Genomic DNA, 21,881 nt, shown 5'->3' with positions numbered 1-21,881 from the left:
TTCCCCCACCGTACCCAGAAATCTTATTACCCCGCGCTGGGAAAAACGAGCTTTGAAATCCCATTAGCAAATTCTAATTTAAAAAGGAAACAAAGAAAAAAAAATCGTGAAAAATAAATACATCACCCCAGCCTTTTTGCCTTGAATTAACTCTCCCCCTGACTTTTTTTTTTCAGGCTCCAGTTTTGTTTTTATAACACCGGCAATAAAGCAAGTGTGTAATTAGTAATAAAGCTGACACTCTGGCAAGTGATTTCGCACTTGGAAGAAAAGCAAAGACAAGCTTCCACGCCGCCTTTTTATATATATATATTTATTTTATTATCTTTTTCCCAAGCCTTGTTTTTCTCTGCCCATTTTCACCCCTGGAAATCTCCCCCGATGTCACCTTTTCCCTAGGGACAAGTGGGACCATAGGGACAGACCTCGGATATTTGGTGACAGCGCATTAAGGGACGATAATTTCTTTGCAATGCAACGAATCCCCACTGACAGCCAAAGAGGACACGTACGGTATTGCCATAATACCCTCAACTGACCCAAAATGGGGAAAAATTCCTAAAAATAGGCATTAAAAAGCAGCCAGCGTGTCAAAGGAGGCGATATCGAGGTGACCTACCGCACGGTGGACTGGTAGACCAGATCCTCCCTCTTCCGATAATTCTCCATGTGCGAGAAATTGGTGGAGAACATGGCATCGAAGGTGAAGATCTTCTGCTTGATGGTGCCACCATCGGTGACCTGCAAAAAAAAAACCCATATAGGAGATGCCCGTGGTCACTTTTGCAAATGCATGAGCAGCTTTGCACCCGCTTATTTAATTTTTAAAAGATTTTTATTGTTAATATTTTTCTTTTTGCAGTATTTTTATTGGCAATATTTTTATTTGCAATATTTTCTATTTGCAATATTTTCATTAAGATTCAATAAATATTATTTATTTATCATGAGCCTACTGAGATTAAAAGCAAAACCCACGTGTTTCTGTCCAGTTATTGTGTGCCATCTCCTATATCCAGCCACTCCCTAGACCTGTAATTTTTAAGTGGAAAAAGGCTTTCTTCCCTGTTTACCCCAATGCCTTCAGATTTATCTCCCCCTCTTGCGAGGAGCAAGGTTTAGCATAAAATTAAGGATGAAAAGGATGATGAAAACAATGCAGATGTGCATTTTTGGGGCTAGAACAGCTCAGACTGACCCATCAGAGGGTTAGAACAGACTTTTTTTAAAAGTCCAGACTCAGGAGAAGGGGATTTTGAGGATTAACCCCCCAAAACCAGCATCTCTCGGGAGGAGATCCCACTCTCCCCACCCAGCATTTCTCTCTCCGCTTGGGTGAGGCTCAACTTTCACTCCAAATTTTCTCTTTTCTCCCTTTTTTAATCACAAAAAGGAAGAGGGAAAAAAAAAAAGCTCTCACTAAAACCACCTCTTCAAATTTATGCGCCGAGGCTGAAGCTTTTATTGCAAAGAAAATACACGCTGGCACGGACGCAGGATAAAGAACTGCGAGAAGAATTATCGGAGCCGTAAATCTCCGGCCTTGGGAATGAGGGGAAGTTTTCAAGGACGCTTCCGATTTTTCCCCGACTTTTATTTACACCCTGGCATGGGTTTGGGGAGAAACCTTGGAGCTGCTCCTGGCTCGAGAAGCTCTTTGTGTATCATCTTTGAAGGGTTTTCTAGGGATTGTTTTGGGAATGTGACAGAGGAGGAATGCTCAGGGGAAGGGGAGTGGTGGAGGTCACCAGTGGTGCTCCCCAGGGCTCAGTGTTGGGGCCGGTTCTGTTCAATATCTTTATCAATGATCTGGATGAGGGGATCGAGTGCAACCTCAGTCAGTTCGTAGACAACACCAAATTGGGTGGCAGCTTTGATCTGCTGGAGGGCAGGAGGCTCTGCAGAGGGGTCTGGATAGGCTGGATCCATGGGCCAAGGCCAACTGTATGAGGGTCAAACAAGGCCAAGTGTTGGGTCCTGTACTTGGGGCACAACAACCCCATGCACCGCTACAGGCTGGGGAAGAGTGGCTGGAAAAGGACCTGGGAGTGTTGGTTGATGGCCGGCTGAATATGAGCCAGCAGTGTGCCCAGGTGGCCAAGAAGGCCACCAGCATCCTGGCCTGTATCAGCAATAGTGTGGCCAGCAGGACTAGGGTAGGGACCATCCCCCTGAACTCGGCACTGGTGAGGCCGCACCTTGAATCCTAGGGTCAGGTTTGGGCCCCTCACGACAGGAAAGACCTTGAGGTGCTGGAGTGAGTCCAGAGAAGGGCAACGAAGCTGGTGAAGGGTCTGGAGCACAAGGAGAAGGGTCTGGAGAACTTCTGGAGAGTGGTTGAGGGAACTGGGGGTGTTTAGTCTGGAGAAAAGGAGGCTGAGGGGAGACCTTCTCGCTCTCTACAACTGCCTGAAAGGAGGGTGTAGTGAGGTGGGGGTTGGTCTCTTCTCCCAGGTAACAAGTGACAGGACAAGAGGAAACGGCCTCAAGTTGTGCCAGGGGAGGTTTAGATTGGAGATCAGGAACAATGTCTTCCCCAAAAGGGTTGTCAAGCACTGGCACAGGCTGCCCAGGGCAATGGTGGAGTCCCCATCCCTGGGGGGATTTAAAAGCCGTGTAGATGTGGTGCTGAGGGACATGGGTTAGTGGTGGGTGGGGCAGTGCTGGGTTAACGGTTGGACTTGATCTTAAAGGTCCTTTCCAACCCAAACGATTCCATGATTCTATGAGGTGACGCCCATGGACCAGGAGTTTGCAGCCACAGGTTCCCTGGCACATCTGGACGGATGTGGGCAAAGCAGCGAGTTAGATCCGAGGATGGGAATGGAAAAAAAACGCAGCTCAAAGCATCTCTCACGCCGCCCCCCGGGATCTCTTCATCCCCCCGAGGGTGCACGGCAAGGGAAGATGCCACAGCCCGGTCGCATCCTCAGGGGATTCCAGGCAGCTAAAAGGCTCCTATTAAAAGGCGCATAGAAATGAGTCTCTCTCCAGGGATCAGACCTACTTTCAGCCTTTTATCTGCGCCCTGGGGTCAATTTTTTTGGAGAGGAGCTACATGTAAAGTTGCTGGTGAACCCACTGGGGTGCAGGAGCGGTCAACTTTCTGGGCAGAAAAAGGATGACAATTCGTCAGCGCCTGATGGCGATTGCCCCAAATTATGTGCCCACACTGAGGGGCAGGAGAAGGGGCACAGGGTGAGGAAAAGGCATGTTTAAGGCACCAGAGCAGAGCTCAGGCAGCCCAAGGCTGCCTGCTACATTATTTATAAACTCGAATAAAAATCTTATTCCTGACAAAACCCCTGCAATTGCCACTGTGCGGGGAGACATTAACCTCCTGCTCCTTCCCGCTGTCGCAGGGGCAGCCCCCTCCTCCCTCTCCCCCCGTCGCTCTCACCTTGCTGCCGACCTGGCCCTTTGCTGTCCCCAAAATATGATGGCACCATTAATATCTCCGGAGCCTCTCGGTGGGTTAGATAAGTATCTAGGAGTGATGGATGGGGGACCAAGGGGATGGGGAGGAGGGACTGTGGAGGACAAAGAGGGTTGTAAAAGGATGGGAGGTCTCTGGAGCACCCCAGGGCTTGAAGCATCACCCCAGAAGGGTGAGGGGTGCTGGGCTTCAGCCTGGATTCCTTCAACCATCCTCGTCCCGGGGCTGAATTTACACCCTTTCTCCAAGCAAATGCAACAAGCACTTGCTATAGCAAGAGGGGAAATACCCTAAAAAAAAATACCCAGCTCGCTCAAGCATCTGCATTTAGCTCAGCTGGCTGCAATCCCTCCTCCCACCCTGAGCTTGCTGGACCACTCGGTCCTACCTTGCTCAGAGCCACCCAAAACCCCGCCGGTGTTAAATTTGGCTTCCAAAAATACAGAGTAGTTGATTTATTTGCCCAAACCTGAATGGCTTTATCCCAGAATGAGCACCGCGACCCGTCTCCATCCCCCAAAGGGCAACACCCACGCCAGTACCCACTCTCCGGCATCACTAAATCCCACGCACCATCAAATCGATATCACAAGAGGGTCGTGCAATTTTGGGAGGTGCAGCCCGGGCTTCCCGCTGCCTCCTCAGAGCTGGAGTGATGCCGTCGCCCAGCGCTAATAGAGAGCTCAATAAACTGTGCTGATGCTTGTGACCTTCTCTCCCTGCCTGAGCATGAGGAATTAAGAGAGTTCCCCACGCTGACATTTAAATTAGCATCTCCAAGGCATGGAGATGACCCAGCTGGCATGGAGATGGATGGCACGAGTCGGACATCTCGCGGTTACCGGCCCAAGGTCTCTCCATCAGCAGCTTTGCTCAGATTTTAAAGAATTTCTCTGCAGAAATTTTTTCCCTAAAGGGGAGCAGGTTTAGAAATCAGAAGCACAGAAGCAAGTGAATTGGGTTGGGTTGAAAATTTGGAGGGGGGGTGCTGCAAATTTCTAGGAGATGCTTTCCAGGAGCGAGAGTAGCATCGCGGTGCCTCCAGCCCTGCTTCTCCCGAGCATCCCCAAACCAGCAACCCCATATTTACCAGGGCAGCACCGGCCGGTGTAGGAAGGGCTCAGCACATCGCTTGGCTCCTCCAGCCCGTCTTCCCCCTCCTCTGGAGCTGACGCTGCTCAGAGCAGTGACTTTATCACTGTCACCAGCAACATTTCCCGCTCGGAGCCGCTGCAGGAGACGCCAGCCGGGGCCGTAACGTCTCATTTCTCCTAATGGGCAGTGGCAGAGGAAGCCCCCGCGAGGATCGCGCTTTGTCACCATCCATCAGGCGGCTCCGAGCGGTGCCGCCAACATCTGTAATGCATCAGCTTGCCATGGCCACGGGTTTTGGAGCACTGGAGCCTTTGCTGGGCAGGGACTGGCCTGATGAGCCCCTGGCTGGAGCAAAACACTTTGCAAGCCCCATGCACCGAGCTGGGGGGGCTTAAAAAAGAGCTGTTGCGTGAAGGATGGGATGAGGGGACCCACGGGGTCATGGTGTACGTCCCCTCGCCTGCGAAGGCCACATTAATGGGTGCTATAGAGAGAAGTGCTCATGCGTGGGTGCTACTATACACAATGCCCGTGCACCATGGGTGCTATGGAGAGTAATGCCCATGCACCATGGGTGCTACGGAGAACAATGCCTGTGCACCATGGGTGCTACAGAGAGCAATGCCTGTGCACCATGGGTGCTACAGAGAGTAATGCCCGTACACCACGGATGCTACGGTGAGCAATGCCCATGCACAGGCGCTGCAGACAGCAACACCAGCCCTGGCTCTGAGTTACTCTTCTTCTTGCTAATTAGACTGAGCACCAAACTCTAATTAATGGAGGCAGAGCGACTCCCCCCAGACCCGAGGGATCCCCTCCACCTCCAGCGCTCGCTGCTGTACATCCCCAGGCCAAGCCCCGGGTCCCCGCCGGGCAGAGGCACGGGCAGCGTGGGAGCGCTGCTCTCCGCCGGGGAACCGTGCCCGGCCCTCGCCTGCCCCCAAGAATCTGCAAAACACTTTTTTGCAATTACCATCATCTCATCCGAGCCCCCGGCTGTGTGTACAGGCTGCCCGTTGCTGGCTGCCTGCTTCCCCCCGCCGCTGCCAGATGTCTGTACAGAGCCAGAACAGACACTCAGAGGATTTTCCCCTCTGTCTCCTGCTTCTGTATTATTATTTTTTTTTTTAGAGCTCTGCACTGATGCAAAAAGTAATTTTCTCCCTCCCTATCCCTTGCTGCGGCGTGGCAGTGACCACACTAATCAGGTCTCGAAGGCGACCCCCGAGACGCCTGCGACAGGAGCCAGCTAACAGCTTGACAGCTCCATGTCTTCCCGGACTCATTACAAGCTTGTTTGCAAGGATGCCATCACCCTTGTCTCTTGCAAGGGGTTTTGGGCACTCCCCTGAAGCTCAAGGGGTTGGGGCCCATGTTTGCACATGTTCTCAGGCAAATCACACCTTCTGGAGATGAATCTATCATGGTTGGATATTAATTAACACCTCTGCAGACGGTGCACGTTCTTGTTTACGCTGTGAAAAAGCCCCTTTGCTCATCCCAGGTCTCCTCGTGTCTTCTGTATTTCAAGTGACCCAGACTGGCGGCTCATACCGAGGGGTTTCCTCACCCTAGAAATACATTGTCCCTTGCTGCCACCCCTGCTCGCAGTCCCTCAGCCATGGGGCAACCGGGGGAGTTGCTGGAGAGAGGGTCTGGGGGATGTTGGTTTGCAGCGTGGTATTTCTCGGTGGGGGTTTACCTGGGGTAAGAAGCCCCTTTAGACCTCACAGCCTCCAGACTCTGTGTGCGTGCACCTCAATGGGTTATGCACCCATCCCATGGGTTATCCACCCACCCCAATGGGTTATGCATGCTCCTGACAGCCGATGAACACACCTCGATGGGTTATAGAACCATAGAATTGTTTTGGTTGGAAAGGACCCTTAAGATGACTGAGTCCAACCGTTAACCCAGCACTGCCCAGCCCACCACTAACCCATGGCCCTCAGCACCACATCTACACGGCTTTTAAATCCCTCCAGGGATGGGGACTCCACCACTGCCCTGGGCAGCCTGTGCCAGTGCTTGACAACCCTTTCGGGGAAGACATTGTCCCTGATCTCCAACCTAAACCTCCCCTGGTGCAACTTGAGGCTGTTTGCTCTTGTCCTATCGCTTGTTCCCTGGGAGAAGAGACCGACCCCCACCTCGCTACACCCTCCTTTCAGGCAGTTGTAGAGAGCGAGAAGGTCTCCCCTCAGCCTCCTTTTCTCCAGACTAAACACCCCCAGGTCCCTCAGCCGCTCCTCATCACACTTGTGCTCCAGACCCTTCACCACCTTCGTTGCCCTTCTCTGGACTCGTTCCAGCACCTCAAGGTCTTCCTTTGGCCTAAAACTGCACCCAGGATTCAAAGTGCAGCCTCACCAGTGCCAAGTCCAGAGGGACGATCCCTGCCCTGGTCCTGCTGGCCGCACTAGTGCTGATACAAGCCAGGATGCTGGTGGCCTTCTTGGCCACCTGGGCACGCTGCTGGGTTGTATTCTGTCGACCATCTCCCAATGAGTTACACACGCACCCCATGGGTTATGCACCCACCGTGCACCTTGATGGGTTATGTACGCTCCCAATGAGTCATGCACGCACCCCATGGGTTATGGATGCACCCCATGGGTTATGCACCCACCCTATGCCCTACACCATACTGCTGCCATTGAGTTTGCTGCCGCGCTCCCCCTCTTTTGCCTTTCCCCCTGTGCAACCCAACACGTGTCCCTGGAGCAGCTCTGCATCCTTAAACCCAGTGAGCTTGCCCTGCTCCCTGTAAAATAAATCAAGGGAAGCGGAAGCCCCAGCGAGTCCCCACACCACCCCGCTCCGCCACTCCCATGCCACGCACAAAGGTGCTGTCAGGATGATTTACAAACGCTATAAATATAACTCCACAGCCCCAGCATCTCCACCCCGGCTTGCCTGAGACCATCCGTCACCTCCTGCACACAGGAGATGTGACTGGGGGTTTGGGCAGCTGCAGAAGTCCATGAATGAGACAAGATGAGGAGAAAAAAGGAAGAAAAAACCTTAAATTCAGGAGGGGATTTGGGAAATCCCAAGCTGCTCTATGAAAAACCCAACTTTCTGAATGCGGGAAGCTCCTTGGGAAAGGAGAAAAAGGGAAGGGGGGGATAAAAAAATCTGGCAGAAAGGGGGATTTGCAGTGATAAAAATAAAAGCTGGGTTATTTTTTTCCCCTCCCACTCTCTCTCCGTGGTTTCTCAGAGCATAATTTGCTCGGCCACCCCGGCGCGTCATCCTCTCGCCGAGGGCTCCAGCATCCCTTCGCGCAGGGGGGGATTATGCAAATCCAGCCCCAGCTCGCGAGAAAGTGGGTTAATCCAATATTACCGAGTGGAAAAGGGAAGGAAAAACCCGGCAGAGATGGCAGCGCTGGTGGAAGAAGCACCGTGCAAAAAACCCTCATCCCCAAAACAAGGGGGAGACGAGGCCAATTGTAAGCTGCAATTTAGGGTTTGGGACAGTTTTTGGGTTATATTTTGATATTTCTCTGCTTACATCCCTTACACACCTAAATACACGTATTTATAACAAACAGGACTCAATGGAAACACTCCTGTGTACTCCCCGTGCTCCAGCGACTAAATATCTATCAGTCCAGAGAGCACCTTCTCCTATTTATAAACCTGTCTGGATGCGAAGAGCTTTAAGGCAGAGACGCTCCTTGTTTGGGGAGCAGAAACGAGATGGTAAAACCAAGAAAAAATATCCTCTGGCGAAAGGCGGCCATTTCATCTGAGGCCACCAGCCCAATTAGCTCTTTCTCTGCCTCCTCCACAAGCAAACGTGCAAGCAAAGAGATGAGGTTTTTTCTCCATCCTGGAAAACTTCGAAGTTTTCTCTGATCAAACCACCAAGGGGGTTTTATTCGTGTTTGGCAGCTTATCCTCAAATTCCCTGGAGGAAGATAAAAATACCACTCCGGACTGGTATATCTGAGGCTGGATCCAGGCTCGGTGCAGATGGGAGTGATGCTGGGGGCAAGGGGGAATCTACAGTCTCTAAATCCCCCCTCCTCAAATAAAACCACATGCTCTAAGTCTTGCTTTGCTCCAGATCAGCATCCCACATCCCTGGCTATTTTGGGGACACGGATGGGAAGGGGAAAGCTTTTTGGGGAGGCTCAGTGCTGTGCTCTCCCGTGAAGAGCCCGGCACTGCTCCCCAAGCCCTGAAAACCCTCAATTTTGCAGAATTTTCCCCCCCAGCATGAAAACCACTCTCTTTTTTTGCATCATTTCACACTCAACCTGCAAACCCTCTTTGCACAGCGGTGCCAACCCAACCCCCTGGCTCCCAAACCCCGATGCAAAGACCCCAGCACCAAACTGAGCCTGCGAACCCCAAATCCACCCAGAAAACACAACGAAACACCCGGATGAAGCCTCATGGAGCCCTCAGGATGATTGCAAAGCCATTTTACATCCCTCCCCTCCAGGTTTTAAAGGCCAGCCTGCCTGCCTACTTCACCGAATCGATATTCCCATCAGCGCCGTCTGCCTTTCCCTCCGCCATCCAGCCTTGACCTTCTCTTGTACAGGAGCAAAGCAGCCGCGTGGCTTCATGTCCCTGTCCCCGAGGGCAGGGAAGAGACACCGGCGCCGCTTACCCGGTACCAGACGATTTCTCGCATCTTCCCATCTGTCTTGAAGTTGCATTTCAGGGTGACGGCGTCTCCCACCACCACGGGCGGCAGCGGCTCGATGCTGACCGTTAGGTAGGCTGGAAAAGTTAAAAAGAGGAGAAAAAAAGAGAAGTGAGCTGCTGGAAGGATGGGGAAAGGGGTTAAAATATTGTTCTCAAATGGTTTTATGGTATTAATAGCTCTGCCATGGGGAGCAAACGTCAGCTCCATCCCACGTAGAGATAACCTATGGGGCAAGCCCATCACCGTGGCATCTTGCCCATGAATTTGGGCTGCTCCCAATGCACCAAAAAAGCACCAGCTGGGGAAAAAAAATCCTTCCTGAACTTATTTACCAACTTATGGCACCAAAATGCAAGGGACTGATCGTTTCGCTGCTTCTCTTCTCCCCAGCTTTGCAAAACTGCCCACGTTTGCCCCAACAAAGCCTGGGTGCCCAGGTTTTGAGGCTCGCCTTGATCCATGCCCAAAGCCCTGATCCCACTGGCCACCTTTCCCACCCACAAACTCAAGCTCATCCTTTCTACTGAGATAGTGGCGTTGACTTCATCTCCACCAGCTGCCCCACATCTGTTCTCTCCCCATTGCAGACCGAGTTCCTCCACCCCGTGCTTGCTTTAAAACTCTCTAAATTACTCTTTTCTCACGGGAACGGGTCCAACAGATTAATCAGAGGATGTGCAAAGCCCAACCTGGGGTTTTACAGCCCAGCCTTGGCCCACAGCCTGCTTCCTTCCCATATCCCCCATAGCTGGATGCAGGATTTGACCTCGTAGCAGAGGGAAAATCAGAGCACAGGCAGCTGTGTCTGGTCTTTTTCTCCCTGTTTCCCTTCGATTTGCTGCAAAACTCTCACGGAAGCGCAGAGCAGCCAAGGTCAGGAGGGCAGGTGATTGCATTTCTATTTTATTTTCCTCTATTTCCTCTGGCTGCTGGAAGATGTTAGATTGACAGCCCGGCAGATCCAAGCCTTTCTTTAGCATCCTTGCCCTGACCACATCCGTTTGACACCGTCTCCAACCAGGACACCCCAAAACAGCCCTTAACACACTGCAAAAATCCTTTTTTTTAACAATTATTGCTTGCATCGGGTGGAAAAGCCGCATAGACAAACCCCAGAGTGCCTGGAAAATGGGAGCAGGTTTGGCAAAGGGGCTGCAGAAACCGATTCTCCTTTGGAGATCCCCCTGAAGAGGGGAAGGTGATTTTATATGTCCCACAGCCAGCGATTCAGGGCTTGCAGCGCTTGTAAAAAAAAGTTGCCAGTGTTTTTGCAATAAATCTCAGCCGTGACCTGCGGGAAAGCACGCTGCATGCCCACGTGCTGCTGCAACAGCAAGGCAGCGTGGCCCAGCATATTGAGCACGGGGCTCTAAAATACAAGAAATCCTCTTTGTGCTGCTTTTTTGGGGGGGGCTGCAGAAGTAGGTTTGCTGCTGCAATCGGCTGGATGCAAGGAAATTTGGGGAAAAAGTGGGGTTTTTTGGTGGTGGTGAAGTACTGGAGAGTTCTTTGCAGCTTTGCACAGCGGGTACATGGGAGACAGCAGTGCCGAGCAGGGATGGGGACTAAATTAAGGGCTGTTTTCCAGCCCTGAAATGGTGCACAGCAAGACAGGTTTTAATATTACACCTTTGCAACCCCAGCCCGACACCTCTCTCCTTGCTGACGGCAACCCAAATCCCAGCCAGCAGCCACCCTCATTCAGGGCCGGCTTCTTTCCAGCCTCTCCCCTCTCCTGGACAGGGTTTATTTTAGCACACTAAAGCAGGGATTAATTCCTTGCGGCTGCCAACGCAGCACGCGGTTCCCCTCAAATTTGGGGCTTTGCAGATATAGAGAGGAAGCGATGGGAGAAGGAGGAGGAGGAGGAAGGATGCGATGAAGGTCAGGCAAGGTCTCGCAGCGGGTGCCCCGATTCCCCCCTGCTTTGTTTTTGATGTTCGCAAAAGTGAGATGAGCAACAGGCACGAAAGCGAAGGGAGGGGACGAGGAACCGTTTTGCAGCACAGTGGCACCTGCCCAAAGGGGATTGGGGATGGATTCGCGCCAGGAACGGGGCTTCCACGTGCGTGGAAAAGCTCTGCTTCTGCATCAACCAGCCTTGGGAGCCGCCAGGTGAGGTTACATCTCCCTCCTGCACCAGGATCAACAGGGCGATTAAATAAAGCCAGCAGCAGAACTGACAGGTGACAAAGACAGAGTTACAATTGCATTTTCCTTTATGCCCACAAATTATTGACCTGCAGGAGTTCCCGTCTCATAACCGCAGCATCTCCGGATGGTTTTCCGTCCCTCTTCCCATGGCATTGTGCTTCAGACCCTGTGCATGGCAATGGGAAGCAGGAGTATCCCCATCCCAGTCCAGCCAGGCGTTTTCATGGTGCTTAGACCATCTCCTGATGGTTGGGGGCTTTTTAAATCAAAAATGGCCAAGCTTGGGGTGGCCCCAGCCACCCACCTCCGCTCACGTGCAGCAAATGCATCGACACAAGCATTTACCCCAGTAAACCCCACTGCGAACACATCCCCAACCTACATCTTCTAGATGGCTCAAAAATGCCAAAATTGCCTTTTTTTTTTTTTTTCCCTGCTCCCTCTACATGCTGCAAACCCACTCTGAGGTATCAGCTGGGCTGCAGCCCACCAGCTCCCACCTCTACGTCTGGCAATTCGGGCTCGGTTGTGCTGGGAGAACATTAGGTCCTTAAAAATACCAGAGCATAAGCACGGGATGCTCCTGCACTTCTCCTCCCGAGCAAACCCTGTGTGGCAAAGCTGAAGCTCTGGAGCTTTGGGATTTATTACACCGGTGCCAGGGGAGGACATAGACCTCACAGAGGGCTCATGCTGGAGCCTCAGCGATGCCTGGAAGAGGAAGGAAGGCAAAAATCCACCCGGTCAAAGAGCATCAGAGCAAAATCACCCCAGAAGATGAGGAAAAGGAGGAGAGAGAGAGCACGAGCGAGAGGAAGAGCAGAGAGAAACAGATGTGCGGTTCCCAGAGGCGCCAGCCCCCAAAATGCAAAGGATGTGTGTAGGGGAGGGGGGAAAAGCAGGGAAAATAAAGTCAGGCACTGAAAAATAAAGCAGGAATCCAGATGGAGCCGTCCAAAACCTGCTGTTCTGCTGCGGTTGATGTGCGAATCTCATCCCTCGTTCCCCTCCCTTCCCTTTGCTTTCCAACAGCGGAGGATGGCAATGTGTCACCGGTCCTCAAAATCCCTGGTTTTGGTCCCTTTTTTGGATTTACTGGGGAAAAGAAACCAGCGGTGACAGGTATTGCTGAATTTTAAAGACTTTAAAGAGAGCTGAGCACGAGATTTGCACCTCCAAAGGAGGAGCCCAACTCAACATCTCCATCATCCTCCGCATTGTCAGCATCCCAAAGGCAGCTCTGAACTCTGAAGCTCCTCTCCTTCCCCTTTGCTCTTTTTAAATAAGACGTATTTCATAGCGAAAGCTGTGCCAGGCCACCCTCTGATTAGATTCTGACCTATGGAAATTCAGCCCTCTGATTAGATCGCATCCCTGGGGAGAAAAGAGTATTTTTGCTCGCGAGCAGTGGGAATTCTTACGACATCCAGTTTAAGGAAGAAAAAAAAAATAAAGGGAGGGGGGAAGGGAGAGATAAATGAAATGTCCTTTTAAATCATGAGTGACACATTAATAAAAGGAGCACATTGTAACACGCTCAGCGCTTTCAATTACAAAATAGCTGCGAGGGAGGAGGCAGGTTTCACCCCGGCCGCGCGAGCGGAGGACGCAGCAGGTGCTTCCACCGCGGCGCTGGAAGAAATCCCCGTTTCTGCCACGTTTGAGCATCCCATCGGGGATTTTTGAACGCCAGTCGCCCCATGGGAATCTCTTGGGATGCAGCACGCGTGGCTGAACCCCCCAAAAAGGTTGAGGTCCCCCCTGTCCTGTTGAGGAGGGGGAGTGAGCGGCTGGGTGGGCAGCTGGCAGCTACCCAAGGGCAACCCACTACAGTACCCCTGGGTGTCCTTGAAAACCTCGGGGTGATGAAGCCTTTTGGTGTGTCCCAGCACCACAAAGCAACCCCTCCACATCCTCCCTACATGCCTGATATTTTTAAGCTACATCTAAATTAAATATTAATTTATTAATATTAAGCAGTGCTCCCGTTCCCTGGTTTCTCACCTCCCAGCACTTCCCAAAAAGCTAACCTGAAACCAATGATGGGCTTTGCCCCTTCGGGACATGTCCCCAAGGTTCAACCTATCTCCATCCTGGCATTTGGGGACGGTCAAGCGGCATTTACAGGGATCAGAGCGGAGCAACGCACTGGGATGGAGCTGGAGGAGAGGACACGTGGGGATGCAGCTGCCCCATCTGCCCCCACCACGTCCCCCCCATCCTTCAGGTGCCGACACGTCCCCTTCGGCGGAGGCGACGGGGAGAGATAATATTAACACATCATCATTTTAATCAGCCCGTGATTAGCGGGGCTCATACATAATTCACACCAATTCCTCTACCGCCTTCCGGCACTCACTTTTCCGAGTCAGCGCCAGGATGGTATTTCAGGGTGCAAATACAAGGAGGGAGAGGGGGGAGAAAAGGGACCAGGACCCCCCTAATTGGCGCAGGGCTGATTTTCAACATTTTCCAGGATTTAAGGCATTTGCTGCTCGAGAAGACACTTTGCCCCTTGCAAAAAAGCCGGCTGGGACGATAAAGGATTGCAAATCACCCTCCAAAAAAGCAGGGAGCAATCCTGCTCCCCTTTCTCAACCAGACGAAGATGATGGCCGGCACAAGGGGAGATCATGGGAGTGCAAGGATTCATGGCCATGTGTGAAGCCTTGGGGACAGGGACGTCACCCGCCGCACGCCAGGGCTGAGGAGCATTAAGCAAACGCGCTTTGACTTGCAGCACTTTGCAACATCTTGTTCATTAAAGATTAAACGCCAGCAGTTGCTCCCGTCCCTCTGAGCACAGCAAATACCTTCTCCCACCCTCCCCACCTCCAGCGATGCCTTATTTATGATATTCCAGGGCGATTTACAATTATAATGTGTTGCAGCCTCTCTTTACTAACCCAGGAGGGCTGAAAGGGGCATGAACCTGCGGAGGATTCGCATCTGTCCCAATCTGGAGTGGCCAAATTTTGCTGAATCTTGAGCTTTTCCTCCTGGAAAGCTGCTGCACTGGTTTATTTTTTAAATGGAGGAATAAGTGCTTAAACACAGGTTTAACAACAGCGAGTGGAATGAGACGTGACAGATGGGAGTCAGCATCGCGCTTCCAAAGGAGACGGTCCTTTTGCAAAGGAAAAAATGGGTTGGGGGAGCCTGTTTGTGTTTCTAAAGACATGAACTGCTTGGGTTTTGCTTCAGTTTCCCACCTGTCCTTCAAGAAAACCAAAAACCGAGCGTCAGCAGGGCTGAGCATCCCCAAACCCGCTGCCGTCCACCCAAAAATTGGGCTGGCTTTTGCAAAACGGGGCTGTTTTGTGAAATAAAACCACGAAACTCAGCATCACCCGTCGTGAGGAAGAGCCCTTCTGGCAGAGAGCACATTGTATTAATACTGTGTAAATAGGATATTAACAGGCAGACCAAACAATTAAGAGCCGGTAATTAAAATTCATCTTCCTTCACACCGCGGTGTGTTAAAGTACAAACATTTAATTAGATGCCTCTTACCTCACCCATTTGCATAAGTGGGAGGAAACACTTTGTAGCTGTACCTCTAATTATTCTTTACGGGGGTTGCTGGACCAAAACGGCCCCATAATCCGTAGGTATTGCAGAGCCAGGGGGAAGATGTATAGAATTTATAGGGATTATGTATAGAACATGCTCTGGTCCATTTTTCTGTAATTACATAGGATGCAATAGGTGTGTTGAACCTGACAGATCCTCTGAATGTGTCTTGTTAGCTCTTTGTAATGTAAATCAATAATTTTAATCAATACATTGATTGAGCGAGGCCGGTTTGGCCTTTCGACCCCTTTTAAATCAAGATTAACTGAGAAAACCACTTCATTGGAGCTGCTGGGGATGGACAGACCCTAAGGGGTCTGCTTCAGTTAGGATTTAATGATCAAAATGTGTCAAAACTACAAAACGATGAAGCTTTACTGCTCACATTTTATCACCATGTCCCAATCCAAAGCTTTTTATAATGCATCAACTAAACCCAGCTCCCAATGATTTCAATGCTGGTGCCAAAACCCACTTGAGATGGGACTTTTGGATACCGCCCACAGCTTTTCTTTTTTCCTTAAATCCTGGATTTCTCCTGGAAAAATATTCTAGTCAAAAAGAAAAAGAAATAATGCCTAATTTTGTGCTGTGTCATGGTACCCAACATCACTTGTGTGCGGCCGTCTTAGCATCATGGAGGGCATCTTCAACACTGAGCAATCACATAAGGGCTTCCCAAAGAGTTATGTCAATATATCTTAAGAAAAATCAATATTTAGACCGGTTTTGTCCTCATTATGAACACTACAGTCATTTTTACATTCTTAAGGGCAGAGATTGGTTCTTATATACCAGCGCCTATAGCTAAGCCCCGGTATGGTGCAGTAATGCTGTAGGCTGCAGAGAAATGAAGAGCGAGGCTCAAAATGGATCATGCTGGGCTAAAAACATGTTACAAATGCTTCGGCTCGGTGGGGTTTTCATGCACATCAGCACAACTTTGGCACAGTAAATGACCCTGGACACAGAAAGAGAGAGTTTGGGCCACTTCGGACATGAAAACGCAATGGATGATTTAGGTTGTGGGAGCCTCGGGATACTGCGGTGTCTCCTCCATCTCCAACGCCCATCTCCTGCCCCTTCTCCATCTCCTCCTTCCCGCATTTCCACCTTTCCCTCTCCTGTAACTCTTCTACCAACCACTCAAGCACCAGCTCTATCCATCACCAAACGCCAGCTAATAAAACAGATGTAAACACCGGCTTTTTACAAGCTCGTCGCCACCTTTGGTGCGTGTCTCCTGACAAACAAATCCGCGGCGGATAGAGCCATCCGTATCAGCTACGTGGCTTGGGCACAGACCGAAACAAACCCCACTTTAACGTCTTCATTGCACCTTTCCTAAGCGAAGGCTCATCGGCAAGGCTGTTCCAGCTCATCGGAGCACAAGATGAGAAAGCCCATTTCTACCTTGGCTTCTTTTACTCGCGGCGCCAAGTTAGTGTTTGTACTACATCTCTGTCAAGGTGTTTGCCTGAAATCCTCAGGAAATCAGTTGTTCCAGTAAAAAAGATGGAAGTTTTGAGGCAAAACAGCCAGAGCATTCAGCTGGAGCAAGCTCGTGCCCTGCTACAAACACCCAGGATGACCTTGGATGCATCATTTGGATGCTGAATGGATCCCTCAACCTAAAAACCAGGCGAATTCCCAGAGAGAAACTCAGAGACGCAACATTGGTGGCGTAAATCCTGAATCCAAGGGATGTATCCTGTCCACCCCAAGAGTTGTGAGCCACCACAAAACCAAACCCACTGACTACAAAATGAGAGATGCTCCAAACGGTGGAGAAATGCCAATTTGGGGGTGAATGCAAGAAGGTGGTTGTTTGGAGGGAAGCAACAGGCACTGAAGAACTGTGAGCAGTAGGATTTTGGGGGTTCCCTTCCTGGGATGAATGGGAAATATCATCCATTTGGGTAATATTTCAATACCCCCAAGGCTGAAGACTGAAGTTACCCCTAGATGAGCACTTCTCTACATACACACACATGGAGAAAGACCAGAGACCCAACCAAAACCAACAGTCCCTTGGGAAACACCCACCCAACTCCAAACCCCCATAAATCAACCCCCCCAAAAAGAGCAATCAACATGAAGAAGTTGGGTCTCACCATCCCATGCAGCGCATCAGCAGGGTTGTTCTTGCTGCGTTGAGAAGTCTTCTTGATATATTGTATTTTATCAGCTGCTACCAGACCCCCCCTGCACAGGCTGGGAAGCCACATACATAAATTATAGATTGAATATTTATCTCCTGCTGCCGTGCAGACGTGAAGTATGTTTAGCAGCATTTACTCTAGCGCAGTAAAGTTTTATTTATAATTTCTTGCCCCCAACGCTGCCAGCATGCTCAGCGCATCGCTGTAAAGCCAACGGCTTACGACGCACGCCTCCACCTCCTAACAATGCTGGAGTGGGGGGGAAGGAGTATATTTTATTACCGCATCTTCACCCTACTGATATTGTCATTAAAATATAATGCTTTAGCGCAGTACTGAAGCACCCAGCTGTAGTTTCTAGCTGCTAAAATTGGTGGCCATGATCTGTAATGGGTCGTTGGGTTTGATTTTTTGGAAGGGGAGGATGTTTGTCATCATTACGTCGCTCATCGGTCTTGTTCCATTATCCGTATTTAGAGGTCATTTAAGGATTTGGCCATCCTGGGTGATTTTTTTTGATTTTCAGAGTCCTAAATGATGTCTTGTCCCAGGAGAGGAGGGAAACAGAGTCTGGCAGAGTTGAATTCCCCCCCAAAACCCAATGGCATCGCTGACTCGGAGCAATGGCTTTGCTGGCACCTCTTGGCCTCTCCCCAGCTGTGCAAGCAGCTGCTGGTGCCAAAATGAAGCCCAAAACGCACTCAGGTCAACCAGGGCCTCAGATGCCCCATTTTTTAAATGGAGATCGTGCTCTTCATTTGCATGTATGCATACATGCAAATAGGGGCTGACTGACCTCAGCACAGCCTACCATTTGTGCTGTTGGAAAAACCCCACACCAGGTATTTAAGACAAATTCCTCTAAACCAATTGCACCTCAATATTCTTCACACCCCATGAGCTAAAGCCAACAGATTTTGGCAAAACGAGGTGCGATGGGTGGAAGATGCCACCACCCCTGTGCATGCCACGATCCACCACCTCTAAGTATCCCTGCCCTCTCGCCCCAAATTTTCCCTTCCCCAATTAAGCAAACCCAGTTCTTGCAGGATTTCTTGCTCTCCTGTGGATTTCTTCCACGGCAGCTGGATTTTCCTTAAAGCTTCCCACCCAAAACTGCTGACACCCCCCTCGCCTCCACCGCAGGGCAATAATTCCCTCTGCTGACAACTCCCAGGAGAGATTCGCTTTCTCTTTTTTCTAATAGCGCCTCATTGCAGATCTTAATTAACCTCCAGATCTGCTAAAAAAAACCCAATTCTTTCTTATTTTACCCTGTTATCACTTTACCAGCTCTCCCCTACGCTGCACTCTGGACCGTTCCTCCAAGCACAATAATTGCAGGTATTTCCAGGGAGATCTGCAGAGGGGTCTTGTCTTTCCCCAGCAAACCCTGAGCTTGCCAGACGAGGAATTTTCCTACAATCCCACTTTAGCAGAGCAGGAACGATCGCCGGCCACCAAATTCAACTCAATACCTCCAGGATGCTGCAGCATCCCCCCAAAAACCTTGCAATAGAGCACGATACTTTGCCAACGCTTGGGCACCATGGGGGTTAATGCTCGGGACCGGGTTGCCCAGGTACCCTGCAACCTCAGCAGCCTCCCCAGGGCTTGTGCGTGCTAAAAGTTCACACCCCTTCTGCTTTTTCATTATTCTTAATCAAGCGGCATCATGGCGAGGGCGGCGGGATCTGCTGAGCTCCAGCAAAACCCTCCCCACAGAGACGCGGGGTTTAATCCGGATATAAGTGTGGAAGGAGAAGGAGAATCCACAACCTAGTCCCATGCTGCAAAGGATTGTAAAGGGTTTTTTTTCCCCCCGCCAGCCCCTTTTCCAGCAACAGGCTCAGCTTTCCATCCTGACACAGAAGAGATTCCCCATCAGCCGGATCCCTTCGGGCATCTCTCCCCGTGTAGGCATCAAGAAGATGCAATACCTGGATGCTGCCCCTGAGCACAAGGAATTATGGAAAAACCTCACCTGGGATTGAGAGTTTCATCTCCAGCCAGCGCCGAAAGTGCCACAGAGCTAAAAAACATCCCAGAAATGTAATTCAGGAGAAAAAAAAGTGAATTATTTGTATCCACTCTGGTTTGTCAGAGCTCCAAAGTGAAGGTGATGGATTAGATACAAATGTTGAAACCTAGGAAGAATGGTGCTGGTCCCTGGCAGAGCCTGATCCACTTCGTGGGTGAACTGAGGAGGTACCTGCCGGCAGCAGCCGGTGGCTTTGCCGCTGCTTCACCCTCCATCGGGGTGAGGATTACGCCACCGGCAGCTAATTATTTGAAACCACGGCTCGTGGCACTAATCTAGGCTGGAGCATAATCCCAGGCAGGGCTAATTAGTGGAGCTGGAAGCAGCAGGGAGCTGCTCCTTTTGGAGTGAGTCCTGCTCTGTGCCTCAGTTTCCCCACTCGTAAGGGGGAAAGCAAGACCCTTTACAAACTCATCTGAGATCCACCAAAAGTCTCATCCCACAGCAATAGCGAGGGGTTGAGATGTTACTCCTCTGAAAAATGGCACAGTTTTGAATTTTCCCATCTGAAACCCCACAATCCTTCCTAAACCTTCTCTTCTTCCAGCTTTTGTGGGAGACACACAGGCCTGGGCTGGGCAGAAGGGGGAAAAAGAATTAATTTCACTGAAGAACAAGTATGAGGATTTAGATTTAGATGCTGTCGTCAGGTTTCATCGTGCCAAGGCATCGCAGAAGTAGGTGACCATGACCCAGGTGAAGAATTTGCTTATTTATTTCTCTATTTGCAGGAAATCCAATTATCCCATATTTTTGATTGGTGACAAACGAGGCAGCCATCGATTTTCCCCCCTCCTTCCCCGGGTGTCTGTCATGAGTAATCTCTGCCCGCACCATCAATTCCTGTACCATGTAACCGGAAAGGGATGATTATTATTATTATTAGGTTTTGGGGTGTTTTTTTGCTTTTTCCTTTGGAACACCTTCTCCAAAGGCACAACTTTGGGCAGAGGAAGGGGGAAAACAAAGTCTGGTGCCAGGTAGAGGTGCCAAGTGCTACAAAATCCACTTTTTTCTTTGCAATTTAGGGAGTGATATGCAGCTTTTTACCCCAAAAATGACCTCAAGGGAGCCCAGACCAGCCAGATCGGCACCGTCATTAGCTGAGTTGGGTGCTAAAAAGCAGCCAAAGCCACCCTGCTCCTTTCCTCCACCCCTGCAAAACCCTCTGTGCTCACACGGGGAGCATTCCGCATCTTTAAGGTCCCTTCCAACACGAACCGTTCTATGATGATGATTCTTCTACGGGTTGTATGTGGGGGTAGGAGATGGCGGGAGGGACAGAAGGATGGAGAGAGGGATGGAAGGAGCAACAGAGGGAGGGATGGAGGGATGAAGGAAGGGAGGGATGGAGGAATAGAGGGATAGATAGAGGGATGAAGGAAGGGCTATATGGAAGAATAGAGGGATGGAGGGATGATGGGATGGATGGAGGGATGATGGAAGGGATGAAGGGGAGAGGGATGGAGGGATGATGGGATGGATGGAGGGATGATGGAAGGGATGGAGGGAGGGAGCAAAAGACGAATGGGTGGAGGGATGGGTGGAAGGATGGATGGAAGAATGAAAGGAGGGAGGGACAGATGGATGGGTCGATGGGACAGATACCTGCATATCCTACATTATAACAGACACAACCTACAGGGATTTCCAGCTCTGGGCTCTGGCACTGGCCCAGAGATGCCCGTCCACTCACTCCCGGGCACCGATTTGGCTGAGGCGACAGGCAGCCGCATCCCAACCTCACCCTCATCCCCTGACACGGGCTTTTTGCCCTTTCACTGCCTCAGCCTCTTCTCCTCCAGCTCCACCACCCCTCTCAGCGCTCACTCTACAAAGCAGGATCGCTAATTTGAAGCTCCCCTCTTCTCCCCGATTTACGCGCCGTGATTAATAATCCCTTTGCTCTCTCGGTAAAGCCGCGCCGCTAATAAGATTAAAACGTATCTCTCTCTTACAGCACTGATTCATAACGCTGATTTACCGTTACTTCGCTGCTCTCACGGAGAGGATGCACATGGCTGGTACTTTAATCCCCATCCATCTCCGCACCATTGAGAAATAACTGCTAATTAATACCTTTCCGTCTCTCAACTGTTTCCAGATATGTCTGGCTATCAATGTTTGTCTGGCTTTTTGCTGCTGATCTCGAAGGCTGATACAGCAAACTCCCAGCCCTGCTCACTACCTTACCTCTGCTAAGGGGATGTTGGCATTTTTGGGGGTGTTTTCCCCCAAAACGGTGACATCCTGGAGGTCCTCCCACCCCGGGCTTGATCGCCCTGAGATGGAGCAAAGCCAAAAATGGGGGGAGGCTTTTCTGAGCATCTTTTCATGGGGATGTGCTCAGCTCCAGCCATGACTCAAACACCTCCATGGGGTGACATCTCCCTGTGACTCCACTTTCCCGCATCCATTGGCTATTTCTGCAGCATAACTACACATCCTCAAACCTATTTGGATATGGAGCATCCTTAGATAAACCAAACAGCTGCATTTTTCACCCCGTTGCATATTTTCCTCCTCTGCCAGGCGACCCTGGACCAGCCCTACAGCCAACCCAAGCAGTCGGATGCTTTGGGAACGACAGTGATGGCAGCAGGAGCTTGGGAGGGAGGGGGAAAAAAAAAACAGCAGAGCCTCTGATCTGATCAGTGTGGCAGGGGAGGCCGATGCTCTGCTTTTAATAAAACATAACGAAGCGTAGGATCATAAAATATTTCCTTTAATTCAGTGCTCCCATGAGGGTGGG

At 50.6% G+C, this 21,881-nt stretch overlaps 1 protein-coding gene across 1 annotated transcript in view; it reads right to left on the bottom strand.

The window, feature by feature from the left end:
* Nucleotides 1-21,881, bottom strand: part of IGSF21 (immunoglobin superfamily member 21) — a 48,922-nt gene that overhangs the window by 7,950 nt on the left and 19,091 nt on the right. Inside the window, exons 3-4 of the mRNA XM_068415086.1 lie at nt 9,161-9,273; nt 620-741 (exon numbers count right to left, since the gene is read on the bottom strand). Coding sequence (XP_068271187.1) covers nt 620-741; nt 9,161-9,273 — 235 coding nt within the window. The remainder of the gene's footprint in view (nt 1-619; nt 742-9,160; nt 9,274-21,881) is intronic.

This window comes from Nyctibius grandis, chromosome 17 (genome assembly GCF_013368605.1).
Source record: "Nyctibius grandis isolate bNycGra1 chromosome 17, bNycGra1.pri, whole genome shotgun sequence".
Classification (NCBI taxonomy): domain Eukaryota; kingdom Metazoa; phylum Chordata; class Aves; order Nyctibiiformes; family Nyctibiidae; genus Nyctibius; species Nyctibius grandis.
Note: the sequence above shows the minus strand (reverse complement) of the source record. Positions and strands in the feature narration are given on the sequence as shown.